This window comes from Lithobates pipiens, unplaced genomic scaffold (assembly GCF_037356315.1).
Source record: "Lithobates pipiens isolate NorthernLeopardFrog02 unplaced genomic scaffold, aLitPip1_a1.2 Scaffold_23, whole genome shotgun sequence".
Classification (NCBI taxonomy): domain Eukaryota; kingdom Metazoa; phylum Chordata; class Amphibia; order Anura; family Ranidae; genus Lithobates; species Lithobates pipiens.
In genome coordinates this window covers 18,294,046-18,311,834 of record NW_027507785.1, presented here as the reverse complement: position 1 = coordinate 18,311,834, position 17,789 = coordinate 18,294,046, and the positions used below count along the sequence as shown (strand labels likewise).

Genomic DNA, 17,789 nt, shown 5'->3' with positions numbered 1-17,789 from the left:
GGGGAGTTAGAATTTCAAATGTTTTTTGTTTTTTTTTCAAAATTATCTTTTTTGTTATGAGGCTGTAAATTTGGCCTGTTTTGGGGAAAATTAATGAATATTTTGTAAAATGTGTCCAGGTGACTTTGAAAGGCGTAGGGGGTCAGTGAATTGGACAGAACACACCAAGATTAAGCCACACCCTTTCAGGACAATATAGTGTAGCCACTCCCAGTTATCATAATGCTGCATTTGTTTGAGTAACGCTAGTGCTTTTTTTTTTTTTTTTTTGACCTTACCCCTAGATATATTTTATACTGTATAAGCAATTTTTACATTTTTGTATAATTATACATGTATGCAATTTTTTAATTACATTTTATTGACTCATGTTAGGTACCGGCTGGAATACAAATGCAGAATTCAACTCTCTCTTCTCCACTGGTGCTAAGACTGACATTTGGCACAATTTCAGATTTTAATTATGTCTATGGGGTGATATCATTGCTTGGCTTTTTGATGATCATTTCTTCCAACTTGATAATAATATCTACCATATATTTAAACCAGAGTTTGCATGAGCCCATGTATGTTTTTATATCTGCCCTCTGTACCAATGGCGCTTATGGAAGTATCTCATTTTTCCCCATCCTAATCGTAAACCTGTTTTCTAAGACTCAAATCATTTCCTATGCAGCTTGTATAACGCAAACCTTCTGCATCCATTCCTATGTGACCTGTGAGATGGCCATGATGACGGCCATGGCGTATGACCGTTACATGTGCATATGCAACCCGTTGAGATACGCCATCATGATGAACTTAACAAAGGCATTTAAGATAATTATTAGCGCGTGGCTTTATTCTTTTATCCCCATCGCTGTGCAGACATTCCTGACAGTGCGACTCCCTCTTTGTGACAATGTCATCCTGAAGATCTATTGTGATAACTGGTCAGTGGTGAGACTCTCCTGCATTGATACCACAGTCAACAACATTTATGGTCTGTTCATTACTGTAAAAATATTGGGGGTGATGATGTTGCTGGTCATTTTATCTTACATCAAAATTGTGTTTTGTGCAAAGTCAAAGGGCAATCTTTTGAAAGCAATGCAGACCTGCTCTCCTCAACTGATATCTTTTGCAATTTTTGTTACTGACTGCACCTTTGAGGTTATACTCTATCGCTTGGGGCCTACCCAAGTACCCTATGGACTTAGAGTAGCCATGTCATTACAGTGCATGGTGGTGCCGCCATTTGTAAATCCTCTACTTTATGGAATAAAGATGCAAGCAATAAAAGTGAAAATAATGCAGTCTTTTGAAGAAAGGATAAGTGCAAAAACTAATTTTTAAAACCTAAAAATAATGAATAATTTAAAAAAATATCCATTGCAGTCCATGTTTAATCAGAGTTTAACCTCTTTGCAGCTAAAGGTAAAACAAATCTTAATGCCTAAGCCCAATTTTGCAACTTTGACATGTGTTAGGCCGCGTACACACGGGCGGATTGTCTGTCCAACTTAGTCCGCTGAACCGTGTTTCAGCGGACAATCCGCTCGTGTGTGGGCTTCAGCGGACTTTTTCAGCGGACAGTCTGACGGACTTTGTCTTTCGGAATTTCCGTAATTTTGTCCGCTGAAACTTGGTTTTGTCCGTCCAAACTTGGTTTCAGCGGACAGTCCGCTCGTGTGTAGGCAAGTTGGACGAACTAAGTATGGCGCATGCTCAGAAAGGGTTTACACGGCCGAAGGTTGCATTGCAGTGTATTGGACGTCGTTTTTCTAGTCCCGTCGTATGTGCTGTACACGTCATCGCGCAAGCTTTCAGCGGACTGTCTGCTCATCGTGTGTGGTCAAGTCCGTTCATTCAAAAGTTGAACGGACTGTCTGTCGGATTGTCTGACGAACTTAGTTGGGCGGACAATCCGCCCGTGTGTACGCGGCCTTAGTAAAATCGTACATATCATCACAACTACTTATTGTGCATCTAGTTGGATTATACCTTGCTTTTTTTCAGAATGAATTGGGCTTTCATTTGTTGGTAAATGGTAATGTATATATCCTGATTTTTTTTATTTTTTTTATTATCAAAGTAATTTTTTTTTATTTAACTGTATATTCTTTGCAACTGCCATAACCTATCAATAAAGAACAACCCAAAATAATTTCTCCTGCTCCTAACAATCGCAAAAATACATACGTGTATGTTAATTGTTGTTTGTACTCATAGTACAGCCAAGAAACAAAGATGTGCACTTTTTTTTATTTATTTTTTATTTTTTAATCCTAGCTAAAACATACATTAAAGGAAAAAAGTATTTGATCCCCATTCTGATTTTGTACATTTGCCCACTGACAAGAAATGATCAGTTTATAATTTTAATGGCAGGTTTATTTTAACAGTGAGAGACAGAAGAACAAAAAAATCCAGAAAAACACATTTCAAAAAAGTTAATGAGTGAAATAAGTATTTGATCCCCTATCAACCAGCAAGATTTCTGGCTCCCAGTTGTCTTCTATAGAGACTGCAATTAGGAGCAGTCTCTTAAAGGGAGTGCTCCTAATCTCAGGTTGTTACCTATATAAAAGACACCTGTCCACAGAAGCAATCAATCAGATTCCAATATTTCCACCATGGCCAAGACTAAAGAGCTGTCCAAGGATATCAGGGACAAGATTGTAGACCTTATATCGTATACATATATGTTTTTTCTTTTTTATTTATTTATATTCTCTCCTTACAATTTAGAACACTGTTATCAGCTCCTGAAGAAGCGTCATCACAGACGCGAAACATGTAGAGCACCAAAGATATATGTAATTGCTGACTGTATGGTTGATATCCTTGATCCTATATTTATATAGATATATATTTTGTCTTTTCCTCTTTGGAAATTTGAAATGGATTTTACTACTTTTGATAGGATGTCAATTAGGTCTTAAATGTGTAGTTATAAGGAGGAAACATTTCTTTTTTGTGTGTAAAAAGGAAATTGAACTCTTTATTTTCTGTTTTTATTTTTTTGTTTTAAAAATAAAAAGAAATAATTCTTTTTGAATATACTGGTTGTGTTTACAACTTTCTTTATGCCTAAAAAGTCCAACTGAACCCACATTTTTTCTTTTGAGGTCTTTTATGTGAAGGTTCTTTTATTTTTATTTTTAATTTTTCTCCCTTACTCCCCCTTTTCCTTGTCAATATCTACATTCACAAAGTGATAACCAGGACGTGGCATTTTATTTATCAGTGTATCCACAGACACCACCCTGTGATAGATACACAATTGTTCTATTTTAAATATCAAAGATTGTAGACCTACACAAGGCTCAAATGGGCTACAAAATAAAAGTAAAAGGATAGGGCGCGCTATGGGATTTATTAAACAGAGAGTATATATAATGTAATGTAGGTAAGAGCAGCCTCTATTTTGTTTCCATCCTAATGGATGGAACAGTAAGAAAGGTAAGATAGAGAAAATAGATATGGCGCTATACCTTTTTAAACTCACTAAATATAGGTGTCATAAAAATGTACAGATTTTCCAGCTTGCTGGCTAATAATTTTAAACTCTTAAAATCCTGAATGAACCAAGGTATACTAAAATAGTAATAATAACCCAATAAATAATATAGTGCTAAGAATCAGTCAATATTAAATAGTCAATTTTATGCAATTGACAAAATCAAAGGACATTGGAGGGGAGAAGATATGACCAAGAAAATTTCTCAAAATGAAACCAGATGGATTTTCAACATGGAGACTTTGCAACCTGCTGGAATAAATATAGACCTGGATCTTAACTGCTTTTTAACCAATTTTTAATTTATTTTTAAACTTAACACATTTTTCCAGGGTCGAATGTAATACAATCAACAGGTCTTGAACATAAATATATAGCAGGGGAATAAATAATAAGGTTCCACCTAGAAACTTATATTCTAATATCCTAATGTCCCAACACTTTAATTCTATTTTTCCTACCCAACGTGATAATAAAATAAAAAATAAAAAATAAATACTAATAATCCTATCCCATTCTACCATTTTAGTGCCTTCCCTTCGTATATATTTTTATATTTTTATGTCTTCCGTTTTAGGTATATATATATATATTCTTCATATATGAGCTTTTTTATGTATATAGTTCATTTTTTATGTATATATATATAATTTTTTGTATATATATATATATATATATATATATACAATCTAGGTACATTTTTTACATTTTTTACATATATTTTATCTTTACATATATTTTATCGTTATCCCAACTGAGATCGAATGTTATTCATTTCCTTTCCCTATTCTATCCCTTGGGCAATATAGCATACATTGGAAATAAGTTTCAAATAGTCAATGTCTTTGGAATTTAGGTAGCTATTTGCACATCTGAGACGTTGTTCAGTGTAAATTTAAAATTTAATTTTAATTGTAATTGTAATCTTTATTCTAATTTTTTTCTACCTCTATTCTCTATGGTAAAGCATATATTCACTTTTAGTATTTCAGTATTTTTCCTTTAAATTTTTTCCTTCATTTTCCCTTTTATAGATTTTTATAGATACTGTTTTATAGATACTGTGTATTGATTGGAATTTCTATGTTGATATCGATTTAGGGGTATGTATAGAGTATTAAATATGTCATAGTATATATTCCACTTATAGAGGAGGAGTGCCCAATCTGCGTTTATTTACATCAGATTATTAGCAGGTATAATGACACATTCCCTGCATAGCCGGTACAAAAATAGGCTTAATAAGGGCGATTCCCTTAGCAAACATGGCAGTTAGGTTCCGCGAATGCGCGATGGGTAACTACACCCTATATAAGTGGAAAGGTGTATGAAGATGGCCGCTCCAGATGACGTCTGAATGACGAAACGCGTAGGGCGTGGCCAGATACGTACACCTCCAGTGCAAACGATGTGCTAGCCGAGCGGAAGTTCCAAAAGGCTTTTTACAATACGTGTTTTATCGTACTAAATGTGAGTACTTTTAAGTTGTTACAAATAAACTGAGTTGCAAACATACTATACCATGGAAAGTCCTCTTTTTTACCACATGTAATACGAGGTACAACATCCCCACGGAGGAACGAGGGATCTCCCCAGCATTACCGCAAAGACAGCCCAAGAAGCGACACAGTGGCTTATACTGTGGAGGCTGATCCACCCCGGACGGGGTCGTATCTCTGGTGAGAGCAAAATTCATAAATACGAACGGATAGTGAAGTTACTCCCTCCATTCCTCTTCTATACATAGAAAATCTGTTTTTCACTTTTTTCACTATTTAATCTTCATTTTTATTTTTAATTTTTACCCAATTAGACTTTCATATTTTGTCACTGCAAGACTTTTTCACATTATGGACTAAATCTCTATTTTCTTACCTCTACTTGGGAATTTTTTGAAACCTAACACAGTGTATATATTTGTTGCACTTTTCATTTTTCACTTGCGTTCACCACTGTACAAATTTGGAATTTTTTGGTTTTGTTTTATGGTCATTGTATTGAATTAGCAAACCAAGGCACTTGGTTACGCCATAACCACAGTCACAGGCACTTTGAGTATTTTTTAGTTTTTTGAATTTCACTGTTGATTATAGATTGAGTTTAGTAACATAGCATCAATCATTCATCCATTTACCTCAGCTATTTAAATTATTTTATTGTGGAATTCACATTTATATATAGTATTTATTAATTTATTAACCAGCACGCTGGAAAATTTATATTCACTTCTGTATTCACTATTTAATATTGACTGATTCTTAGCACTATATTATTTATTGGGTTATTATTACTATTTTAGTATACCTTGGTTCATTCAGGATTTTAAGAGTTTAAAATTATTAGCCAGCAAGCTGGAAAATCTGTACATTTTTATGACACCTATATTTAGTGAGTTTAAAAAGGTATAGCGCCATATCTATTTTCTCTATCTCACCTTTCTTACTGTTCCATCCATTAGGATGGAAACAAAATAGAGGCTGCTCTTACCTACATTACATTATATATACTCTCTGTTTAATAAATACCATAGCGCGCCCTATCCTTTTACTTTTATTTTCATTTATTTGAGGTCCTACGACTTCAAAATCATTAGGGTGCAGCAATTGACCTTTTTAAATATGTTAACAGCAGAGCCATCAACTTGGTTGAAGTGTTCAACCAAGAACAAGTAGTAAATAAACAAGACCTAGATAGCCTGTTTAAACAGTTGAAACATAACTTAGAGAAGCAATTAAGAGTATGGTGGGACGTAGCCATTTTGGAGATGTACATCTCAGAAAAAATAACACCTAGAAGATTACGATGGGATGTCTCACCCAATGACGCTTTAAGTGACAAACACCTAATGGAAGTATGGTATAAATTTTTCAACGAGAGTGAAACGTTACTACTACAGAAAATAGTAGTAAGAAGGCAAGTCAAACTTAAAAACATTGAAACAGAGATTTCACAAATTAGAGACCATATGTTGGCATATAGTGACACCAATGAATACAAGGAGAAAGAAAAAGGTTTACAGGAAACTATTAAAAAATATGATAAGGATATCCAACAGAAAAAGCAGAAAAAGTTCCGTAGAGATGTGTTGGATTATAAAAACCAACAAGTATACAAGTGGCAGATGGATACTACCTATACGGAAGAAGAAAATGACATATCCATGGGAGAAGACTCAGTAGAAGAACAAGAAAACAGGACAGTAGAAACATGGCAACAACCCACACCGACCCCTAATAGGATGGATAGAAGCATAGCACCTCACACACCGAACTACCGGAGGACGGAAACAAGCAATAATGGCAATCCTAACAGAAGAGAATGGAATACCCCTAGGGGTAACCAATACCAGGACCCAGGGACTTATAACATACCGATACATCAAAACAGATACTCTCCTCTTAGGGAATATCCTCAAACAACAACATTTTACAATAGATACCAAAGGGATTTTCACAGGGATCGAGGCCACAGACCACCAGGGAACCCCCCATATGGACAAAAAGGAGGATGGAGACCATTCCGATATCCAACAAGAAATCAATATCAGGGACCACCCAGAAGAAATGGTGGTTGGAATCCCAGATGGAGTGGCCCAGGACACATAAGAAGAGAAAATATGGAATTCCCAGAGAACCAGAGGAGAGAATACAGACCACCGAGATGGGTGGAAGAAAACGAAAGAGGGGAAAGAGAGGAGGTCACAAGAAAAAGAAGGAGAGAACACTAGGGAAAGGCATCTATAATCTTAGCCAGGCCACCTTCAGTGAGGATGAATTAAAAATATTAGATTTAGGCCTAAAATTTGCCCCAGATAAGAACCTGGATAAGTTCGAGACCTTCATAGACCTACAAAAGTTCATAAGAAAATTAAATATTAAGAAATGTTATGCTAATAAGAATTTTAAAAGTACCGATAAGGAAGAAACACAATACAAACATTCCCAACTAAGAAATAATTCGGTTTTTAACCCTACCCAACAACAGAATGAAGGCATCAAAGTTTTTAAAAAAATGGTAGAAAAGGATATTAGAGAACTAACAATCAAACCTTCAAAGAGAAAGGGGATTTGGAAGACTATTAAACAACTAGAAAAGAAAAAAGATATAGTCATCAGACCAGCAGATAAGGGAGGAGGATTGGTAATATTGGACAAAATCGCCTATGAGGAAGAAATGACTAAGCTCCTTAGTATCCCAGATACTTACAAACAACTGAAGAAAAACCCAAAAGAAGAAAATAACAAAAAATTAACAGATTACGTCAACAAGGGTCTAAACAAAGGGATACTTCATAAGAAGGAAGCGAGATATTTAATACCCAGGGCACCGAAAATTCCAGTGATATATTATGTACCAAAAATCCATAAAAATCAAACACAGCCAACAGGAAGACCCATAGTGAGCGGGATAGACTCCTTATTTTCAAGATTGGGTGCCTATGTAGATGGATTTCTACAACCACTGGTAGTGGAAGGCAAGTTATATTTGAAGGACAGCAGGCAGCTTCTAAAGGAACTCCAGGATATCAGCATAGAAGATAATGATATATTAGTAACAATCAACGTAAATTCTCTTTATACAAACATCAAGCAGAAAGATGGATTAAATGGAGTAAAGTGGGCCCTTCACAACAGATCCAAATTGAAACAAGAACAAATTGATTATATACTTGAGGGATTAGAACTGGCTATGTCCCACAACCATTTTTGGTATAAAGGCAAGCATTATGTTCAAACCAAAGGAGTAGCTATGGGGGCCAAATACGCACCCAGTGTAGCTAATCTCTTCCTGGACCATTGGGAGGAAGAACAAATATATGGAGTCACTAGAAAAAATATCAAGATGTACAAAAGGTACATAGATGACATCTTAATTATCTGGGGTGGCACTCAACTGGAATTACAGCAATTTTTAGATGAGATAAATCAGAACATTTACGATATCACGTTTACAGGAAGTTGGGACAACCAGAGTATAGACTATCTGGATTTACAGATTTTTAAAATGGAGGGATCTTTGGGCACCAGAACCTTTTTTAAAACCACGGACAGGAATGGATACATCCCTACCTCAAGCTGCCACCATCCAAGGTGGATTGGCAATATACCCAGAGGACAACTCGTAAGATTGTATAGGAATTGTACAAAAAAAGAAGACTTTGACAAACAGGCTGAAGTCATCATCAATAGGTTTATAAACAAAGGATACAAAGAAGCCCAACTGAGGGCTCTCAAAGAAAATGTAATAAAAATGGATAGGAAGCAACTGTTGGATAGCAAAATAAACACCAAGAAGACCAGAAATATGGAAACCGCCTTCCTGACAGGTTTTAACAGGCAACACAAAGAATTAGAAAGGATTATCAAAAAACGGTGGCCTATTCTGAAAACAGATGATGTACTAAAACAAATCCTGCCCAACAATCCCTCTTTCATATACAAAAAAGCTCCCAACTTAAGAAATAGATTGGTGAAAAACACAATTGATCCCCCACGACAAATTAAAATTGCCGAACACCTCAAAGGCTTTTTCAAATGTGGCCATTGCCTTCCCTGCCGTAAAAGTAAAAAGACCAGTAGAAAAATAACTAAATTTACCTCGACTACTAATGGGAGAGAATTCAACATCAAGGAACTTATTTCATGCAAGAGTACGCATGTTACGTACATTATAGAATGTCCTTGTCATAAACAATACGTGGGTAGAACCACAAGAGAATTACACGTAAGAATTAAAGAACATATTAAGAACATTAAAAAAGGATACGATAAACATAGTGTCTCACGTCATTTCAGAGACTTTCATAACCAAGATCCCAAACAAATGATTTTTTATGCAATTGACAAAATCAAAGGACATTGGAGGGGAGAAGATATGACCAAGAAAATTTCTCAAAATGAAACCAGATGGATTTTCAACATGGAGACTTTGCAACCTGCTGGAATGAATATAGACCTGGATCTTAACTGCTTTTTAACCAATTTTTAATTTATTTTTAATCTTAACACATTTTTCCAGGGTCGAATGTAATACAATCAACAGGTCTTGAACATGAATATATAGCAGGGGAATAAATAATAAGGTTCCACCTAGAAACTTATATTCTAATATCCTAATGTCCCAACACTTTAATTCCATTTTTCCTACCCAACGTGATAATAAAATAAAAAATAAAAAATAAATACTAATAATCCTATCCCATTCTACCATTTTAGTGCCTTCCCTTCGTATATATTTTTATATTTTTATGTCTTCCATTTTAGGTATATATATATATATATATTTTTCATATATGAGCTTTTTTATGTATATAGTTCATTTTTTATGTATATATATAATTTTTTGTATATATATATATATACAATCTAGGTACATTTTTTACATTTTTTACATATATTTTATCTTTACATATATTTTATCGTTATCCCAACTGAGATCGAATGTTATTCATTTCCTTTCCCTATTCTATCCCTTGGGCAATATAGCATACATTGGAAATAAGTTTCAAATAGTCAATGTCTTTGGAATTTAAGTAGCTATTTGCACATCTGAGATGTTGTTCAGTGTAAATTTAAAATTTAATTTTAATTGTAATTGTAATTGTAATCTTTATTCTAATTTTTTTCTACCTCTATTCTCTATGGTAAAGCATATATTCACTTTTAGTATTTCAGTATTTTTCCTTTAAATTTTTTCCTTCATTTTCCCTTTTATAGATTTTTAGGCCGCGTACACACGGGCGGACTGTTCGCCCAACCTTGTCCGCTGAACAGTGTTTGGGCGGACAGTCCGCTCGTGTGTGGGCTTTCAGCGGACAGTTTCAGCGGACAGTTTGACGGACAAAGTCTTTCGGAAATTCCGAAAAACTGTCCGCTGAAACTGTGTTTGAGCGAACAGTCCGCCCGTGTGTAGGCTACTTTCGAAATGAGCAAACTGTTCCCGCTCGGAGGAAAGTCTGCTCATTTCGAGCGCGTGTGAAGGTAGGCGGGGCCCGTGACGGAGACGTCGCGGGCTCCGCCGCCTGGAATGGGCTTAAAGGGGAACCCCAACGCCGAAAAAAATCGGCGTGGGGGTTCCCCCAAAGTCCACAACAGACCCTTGTCCGAGCACGCTACCCGGCCGGCCAGGAAAGGGGGGCGAGCGAGCGCGCCCCCCCTCCTGAGCCGTACCAGGCCGCGTGCCCTCAACATGGGGGGGTGCCTTGGGGAAGGGGGGGCCACGCGGCCCCCCACCCCAAAGCACCTTGTCCCCATGTTGATGAGGACAAGGGCCTCTTCCCGACAACCCTGGCCGTTGGTTGTCGGGGTCTGCGGGAGGGGGGCTTATCGGAATCCGGGAGCCCCCTTTAAGAAGGGGGCCCCCGGATACCGGCCCCCCACCCTATGTGAATGAGTATGGGGTACAATGTACCCCTACCCATTCACCTGTGAAATAAAGTACAAAAAAAACACAACACAGAGAAAAAATATTTTATTGCACAGCTCCGGGGGTCTTCCGTCTTCGGGGGTCTTCTCGCCGGACTCCTCCGCTATCTTCGTGTAGCTCTTTTACTAGCGGAGGAGCCCGGCTTTCTTCCTCCCCGCCGCCGGCCTCTTCTCCCGACTTCGGGGGTCTTGTCCCCCTCTTCGGTTCTTCTGCCGGGCCACCGCGCCTTCTTGTAGCTCTTTTACAGGCGGTGGCCCGGTCTTCTGTCGCCGCTGTCGCTGTCGCCGCCTTCCGTTCTTCTTCTTCTTCTTGTTCTTCTTCTTCTTCCCCAGGAGATGTTGACACGTCGCTCTCTCCGGCCGGAATGCCAGAGCCGCGCTGTGCGGTCACTTATATAGTGACAATGGGGCGGTGTCACATGGTATATGTCACATGGGTTGGTCACATGGTGACCCCGCCCCCTTACGATGTCATAGTCCCCATGTGACATCAACCCATGTGACCAACCCATGTGACATATACCATGTGACACCGCCCCATTGTCACTATATAAGTGACCGCACAGCGCGGCTCTGGCATTCCGGCCGGAGAGAGCGACGTGTCAACATCTCCTGGGGAAGAAGAAGAACAAGAAGAAGAAGAAGAACGGAAGGCGGCGACGGCGACAGCGACAGCGGCGACAGAAGACCGGGCCACCGCCTGTAAAAGAGCTACAAGAAGGCGCGGTGGCCCGGCAGAAGAACCGAAGGCGGCGACAGAAGAACGGAAGGCAGCGGCGACAGAAGACCGGGCCACCGCCTGCAAAAGAGCTACAAGAAGGCGCGGTGGCCCGGCAGAAGAACCGAAGAGGGGGACAAGACCCCCGAAGTCGGGAGAAGAGGCCGGCGGCGGGGAGGAAGAAAGCCGGGCTCCTCCGCTAGTAAAAGAGCTACACGAAGATAGCGGAGGAGTCCGGCGAGAAGACCCCCGAAGACGGAAGACCCCCGGAGCTGTGCAATAAAATATTTTTTCTCTGTGTTGTGTTTTTTTTGTACTTTATTTCACAGGTGAATGGGTAGGGGTACATTGTACCCCATACTCATTCACATAGGGTGGGGGGCCGGTATCCGGGGGCCCCCTTCTTAAAGGGGGCTCCCGGATTCCGATAAGCCCCCCTCCCGCAGACCCCGACAACCAACGGCCAGGGTTGTCGGGAAGAGGCCCTTGTCCTCATCAACATGGGGACAAGGTGCTTTGGGGTGGGGGGCCGCGTGGCCCCCCCTTCCCCAAGGCACCCCCCCATGTTGAGGGCACGCGGCCTGGTATGGCTCAGGAGGGGGGGCGCGCTCGCTCGCCCCCCTTTCCTGGCCGGCCGGGTAGCGTGCTCGGACAAGGGTCTGTTGTGGACTTTGGGGGGACCCCACGCCGATTTTTTTCGACGTTGGGGTTCCCCTTTAAGTCCATTCCAGGCGGCGGAGCCCGCGACGTCTCCTTCGCGGGCCCCGCCTACCTGTACACGCGCTCGAAATGGGCGGATTTGCCTCCGCCTTACGTGGGCGAGTCCGTTCATTTCAAAAGTTGAGCGAACTGTTTGGCAAACAGTTCGCTGAAACAGTCCGCTCAAAAAGTGCCGTGTGTGGCCATGTCCGTCCATGCTAATTTTGAGCGGACTGTTTGCCGAAACTGTTTGACAAACAAAGTTGGGCGAACAGTCCGCCCGTGTGTACGCGGCCTAAGTCATTACGTTGCTTACCGAGGGCTTTATTGTAAGCCTTCCGTAAGAGTGTTTTTCCGTAGCCTCTCGCTAGGAGTCGTGCCTGTTCAGCCTGTTCATTGAAATCCTCTTGAAGGGTACAATTCCGGCGTAATCTAATATATTGGGCATATGGAATGCTCCGAATCAAAGAGGGTGGGTGTGCACTAGTGCCATGTAGTAGTGTATTCCCAGCTGTGTTTTTCCAGTATAGATTGGTATTGTGATCTTTAAAGATAACTAAATCTAAAACGTTAATTTGTCTTATATCATTGATACTGGTAAATTTTAGATTAAATTCATTAATGCCCAAGGCCTCTATGAATCTTTCCAACTGCGTCTGGCTACCGGTCCATACAATAAAAATGTTGTCGATGTAACGACGCCATAGTAGGACATTCTCAATGTGTTCCGCGAAGACCTCACTCAAAAAGATGTATCTGGAGGTAGTGGCAACCCATAAAGCAAAACCAATTATGTGTAAGAACAAATTCCAACAGTCTGACCACAAAGTCAATGTAACTCCAGTGTCGGTGGTCCACCTCATGGAGGAATCCCCGTATCGTCTCAACTCCCCACTCGTGTGGGATGCTCGAGTACAAAGCCTCGACATCCAAAGTCACGAGCAGGGAGTTGGGAGGAACGGGTAATCCTTCGATTTGATTTAAAAGATCAAGTGTATGCCGTGTATAAGAAGGTAGTGCTGTCACGTGAGGCATCAAAGTTGCATCCACCAACCTGCTTGCATTTTCAGTAAGACTTCCGATACCTGAAAATATCGGTCTCACAGGTGGCGACAAGGGATCCTTATGCACTTTAGGAAGTGCATTGAATTTCACCGTCATTTGATTACGATGTTAAAGTGGGGAGGCAACCTAAAAAAAAATACCTAAAAACAATCCTTTAAATACATTAAAAAACATTTGAAAAAGAAAATCATTTTTTTAACTTACCAGAAAGGCCTGTTGCTAGGCAGATTGTCCTAATCTGCGTCTTCCTATTCCACAGTGATCTTCATTATTCTCCTCCTTGCATTGTCTTCTGGGGAATGGGGTGCTGTGTGTTCTGGGAACTGTGTGTGTCCCAAAACACAGCGCGCCCCATTCAGAAAGCGCTGAGCGACTCGCGAATGCGCAGTAGAAAACAGGCAGTGAAGCCGCAAGGCTCCACTGCCTGTTTCCCTTAGTATGAATGGTGGCGCCGGGACCCAAGAGCCAAAGGATGGGTCGGCCTCGGGCGGCCGATATCACGGGCACCTTGGATAGGTAAGTGTGCTTATTAAAAGTCAGCAGCTACAGTGTTTATGGCTGCTGTCATATGGCTGGCCCTCCTCTTTAAAAAGGAAACTTGTATATTGTATAAGTTAAAATGGTTTTACATATAAACTTCTCTTAGCCCACACCTCAGGAATGTGTTAGATTGAGTGACTCCCACCTTTTTAGAAAGGTGGGAGGGGTAACTGCTCATTCAAAGCCCACAAAGTTCTGTGGAATTAGAAGACAAAAACAAACTTTAAAGTAGGGTTGCACACAAAAAAAATCATTAATATTCCTAAAAAAAATAAAAAATAAAACATTTGGATTTTTTTTTTAACTCACCTCTAAATGGCTGTTGTTAGGGGGTCCCTCGTAGTCTGCCTCCTTCAGTGCCTGGGCTGGTGACATCGCTTCCCCTTCAAGCAGGAAGGGCTCAGCTCTGCCCCCTACCTCCTGTCAATCTGGGACACGTGACAGGTCCCAGATGATTGCGCGGCCAATCACAGCGTGCGGCACCGCTCATACATGCGCAGTGGGTGCCCGGCTGTGAATCCACAGCTGGGCGCTCATACTTACAATGCTGGCGCCGCCGTACGAACAAGTGGGGCTTTCCATCCCCCGCATAGCTGGACCCTGAGACAGGTAAGTGTCCGATTATTAAAAGTCAGCAGCTGCAATATTTGTAGTTGCTGATTTTTAATTAATTTTTTTTTTTCAAATGGGCACCCCGCTTTAAGCCAGCCTTTATGGGAAAAGGTGGGGGTTAATTGTAGGAGTAGGAAGTTAGTAAAAGTTCAGACGGGCTGTTTCTGCAGCAGACACGAGGGACATTGAAGGAGGCTGACAAACCTTCTCACATACACACACAAAGATACATTTATACAATTTTCATTTCAAGAATAAGAAACTTATTGATGCTATTTTTATATTCTACATTTTGACATTGTTTTTGTAATATTTTGCTATTTTATTATTAAATCAATTTTGGAGTTTTTACATGAGAACTGAACTGAACTTGGAACTTTCCTCATCAATATGAATTATTGATATTATCGTTATTATTACAGTAATAACTCATTTTTTTACAAATAATATGTTAATGATTATAACAGTTGTAATGATTTGGTTTACATTTGTTTATCAACATTATATTACACAATAGCTTGAGTATAATTTACAGTATATTTGTCATATCATTTTTTTCAGCCAACATGGAAACACACTTTAAATTCAGTTGGCTTGGGAACTATTTACTAAAAGGTGGCCCCTAGTTGAGCATATGCTCTTTCCCTTAAGATTTCCTTTAAACAAGTAGATAAAAATAGGTGTCATAAGAAATCTGTTTTAACTCTCATTAAACGCCTTAACATTACAGCTCCTTGATTGGTCGAGAGGGTAATTACTGACTGTATAAAAAAGAAGGTTATAGTAAGAAGTCTAGAGAGAGTTCTTTTGTAGCATTTGAGTAAGTATTTCTCATTAATATTACCATACTATGCTTGTGATTAATTTCTAAGGTTGCAGGTTTTTAGAACAACATGTAACTAGTAAATGCATTATATAACCAAAACATAGGTGAGTCCCCTATCATATTTAATAAATTGTTGTTTCCACTGAAGGGTACTATTAATGCTATACTATACAAGGACATTTTAGACAATTTTGAACTAACAGTTTGAGGAAAGTCCTTTGCACAAAGCCAGCTCCATAAATACATGGTTTAGTGAGCTTGGTGTGGAGGAAATCAAGTGTCCCGCACATAACCTTTACCTCAACCCCACTGAACATCTCTAGAATGAACTGAATTGTCAACGCCAAACTAGACACCCTCCAAAATCTTGTGGAAAGCTTTCCCAAAAGAAAGGAGAATGTTAAAGCCGCAAAGTCAGAGGGGTAGTGCAAATTTATATTAATGTCTATAGTTATGGAAAGTGATGTCTAACATCATATAGGTGTAATGGTTAGGTGTTCACAAACTTAGAGAAGTAAGTATGTAGATCAAGAGCTCTGCATTTTTCTTCAATGGCTCAAGATTCTCCAAATTCTTCTTTGGGTGATTTCTCATTTGTGCAGAAGCAATCAGTCGTGAGGGAGGCTTGAGTAACTCAGCTCTTTTTTTGAAGGTACAGCTTTACGTTAGATAGGCAGTTTTAAAGCCAGAGTGGTTTTAAATATATATTTACCACTTCCTATGGAAGAGCTACCCTGCAATCTACCTCATTTGTTATTTTATATCTATAAAATATATCTGTGACTTCTTACAACTTCAACTAAAACATTAAAGCCTAACTCCAGGAAATCTAAAAAATTTCCCTTGCAATAGAGCTGACCCAACACTGTAGGAATTAACTTCATGGTTAGTCTAGGACAGCGATTCTCAACCAGGGTTCCTCCAGAGGTTGCTAGGGGTTCCTTCAGCATTGGGCAAGTTCTGCCTCTAAGATAAGTTCCCACCGACACCATTGATCTTTTTAGCTATCTGTAAGGAGGTAATTCTTCCCAATGACCACAAGTGTAAGGACCATTCCTCTCACTGACCATCACACTAATGTTCTTTCTTCTCTTTTCTTTCTTTCTTTTTTCTTTCTTTTTTCTTTTCTTTTTCTTTCTTATGTCCGGCTGTCTCCTTTACTTATATCATTTATGTATTTCACCTATGCTACACCGCTATTCTTATGGTCATGAACATTCAATGCCGCCCTGCCATCGGGAGCGTGCCGCTCCCAATGAAATACATAATACATTTTTCTCACTACGTGTGCTGAGGTTGTGTGTGTGAGGTTTACCTTACATATGGCTCAGGCTACAGATACCACCATGGTGGGAGAAGCTGAGGAACAGCGACATTCTGAATGAAAGCAGAACTAAACTCTTTCTATCAGTGTTACCTATTTTTAATCCTTATGCTGCTAGCATTAATACATAGATAGGAATGTATATTATATTTCTTTGTCTTAAACTTTTTTTTTACATTTCTTCAGTTGCTTCCTGGTTTCTGGCCAAAGCCAAAATAATGTCATACATTTTGGACGTCTTCAAGGAAATTTTTTTCTGTCTTCACACCTGCGCTAAAGGCAGATGTTTCCAGAATCTAGCAGTCTCTTGATAAATGTTGGCAGTCTCCAGTAACTTTTGCAGCATGCCAGCAGTCTCTAATAGTCTTTTGCATTAGCAATTTTGGAATTTTGGTATCTCTGCCATTTTTTTGCACTGATTGTACAATATTGCTGTCACGGAGCACTTTTATGAGCATTATTGAGATTGACATTTTAAGATTATTATAGATCTGTATTTTTTATTTTTTTCCTTTCTTTGTGTCTTTCTATATCTATTACTACTGGTGCCAGAGGAGAAGCACGGTAATATACTGCCCAAATATCTGGTCAAATATCTGGATCTGCTGTCTGGAGGGAAACTGGAGGGAAACTTCAATTGCAAGTGTTTTTTTTTCTTTTATAGAAGGTAAAACAATTTTCACATATTTCCAAAATTACCTCTTTTGCTGTGCAGGCTGCATGGTGTAAATTTTGGCCTGCTTTTGGGAAAATTAATGAATCTTTTGTAAATGTGTCTAGGTGACTTTGTAAGGAAGAGGGGGTTTAGAGCAACAGACAATGGCCATGGTTTCATTGAATTGGACAGAACACACAAAGATTAAGCCACACCCTTTCAAGCCATTATAGTGTAGCCGCGCCCAGTTATCATAACACTGCATTCGTTTGGATAACACTTGTGCTTTTTTTTTTTTAAGGATCTTACCCCTCGATAGATTTTATATGATATAAGCAATTTTTCTATTTTTGTATAATTATACATGAATGCAATTTTTTTATTACATTCTATTGACTTGTGTTAAGAACTGCCTGGAATAAAA

The 17,789-nt window shown here is 39.2% G+C and overlaps 1 protein-coding gene across 1 annotated transcript; it reads left to right on the top strand.

The window, feature by feature from the left end:
* Positions 1–393: 393 nt before the first annotated feature.
* On the top strand, positions 394–1,335 carry LOC143927083 (olfactory receptor 52Z1P-like). The gene has a single exon (XM_077451040.1). It carries the CDS (start codon positions 394–396, stop codon positions 1,333–1,335), a length of 942 nt encoding a protein of 313 aa, XP_077307166.1.
* The last annotated feature ends 16,454 nt before the right edge of the window (positions 1,336–17,789 follow it).

Coding starts and splice junctions, on each gene's coding strand:
- LOC143927083 (XM_077451040.1), top strand. CDS start 394: ATGCAGAATTCAACTCTCTCTTCTCCACTGGTGCTAAGACTGACATTT.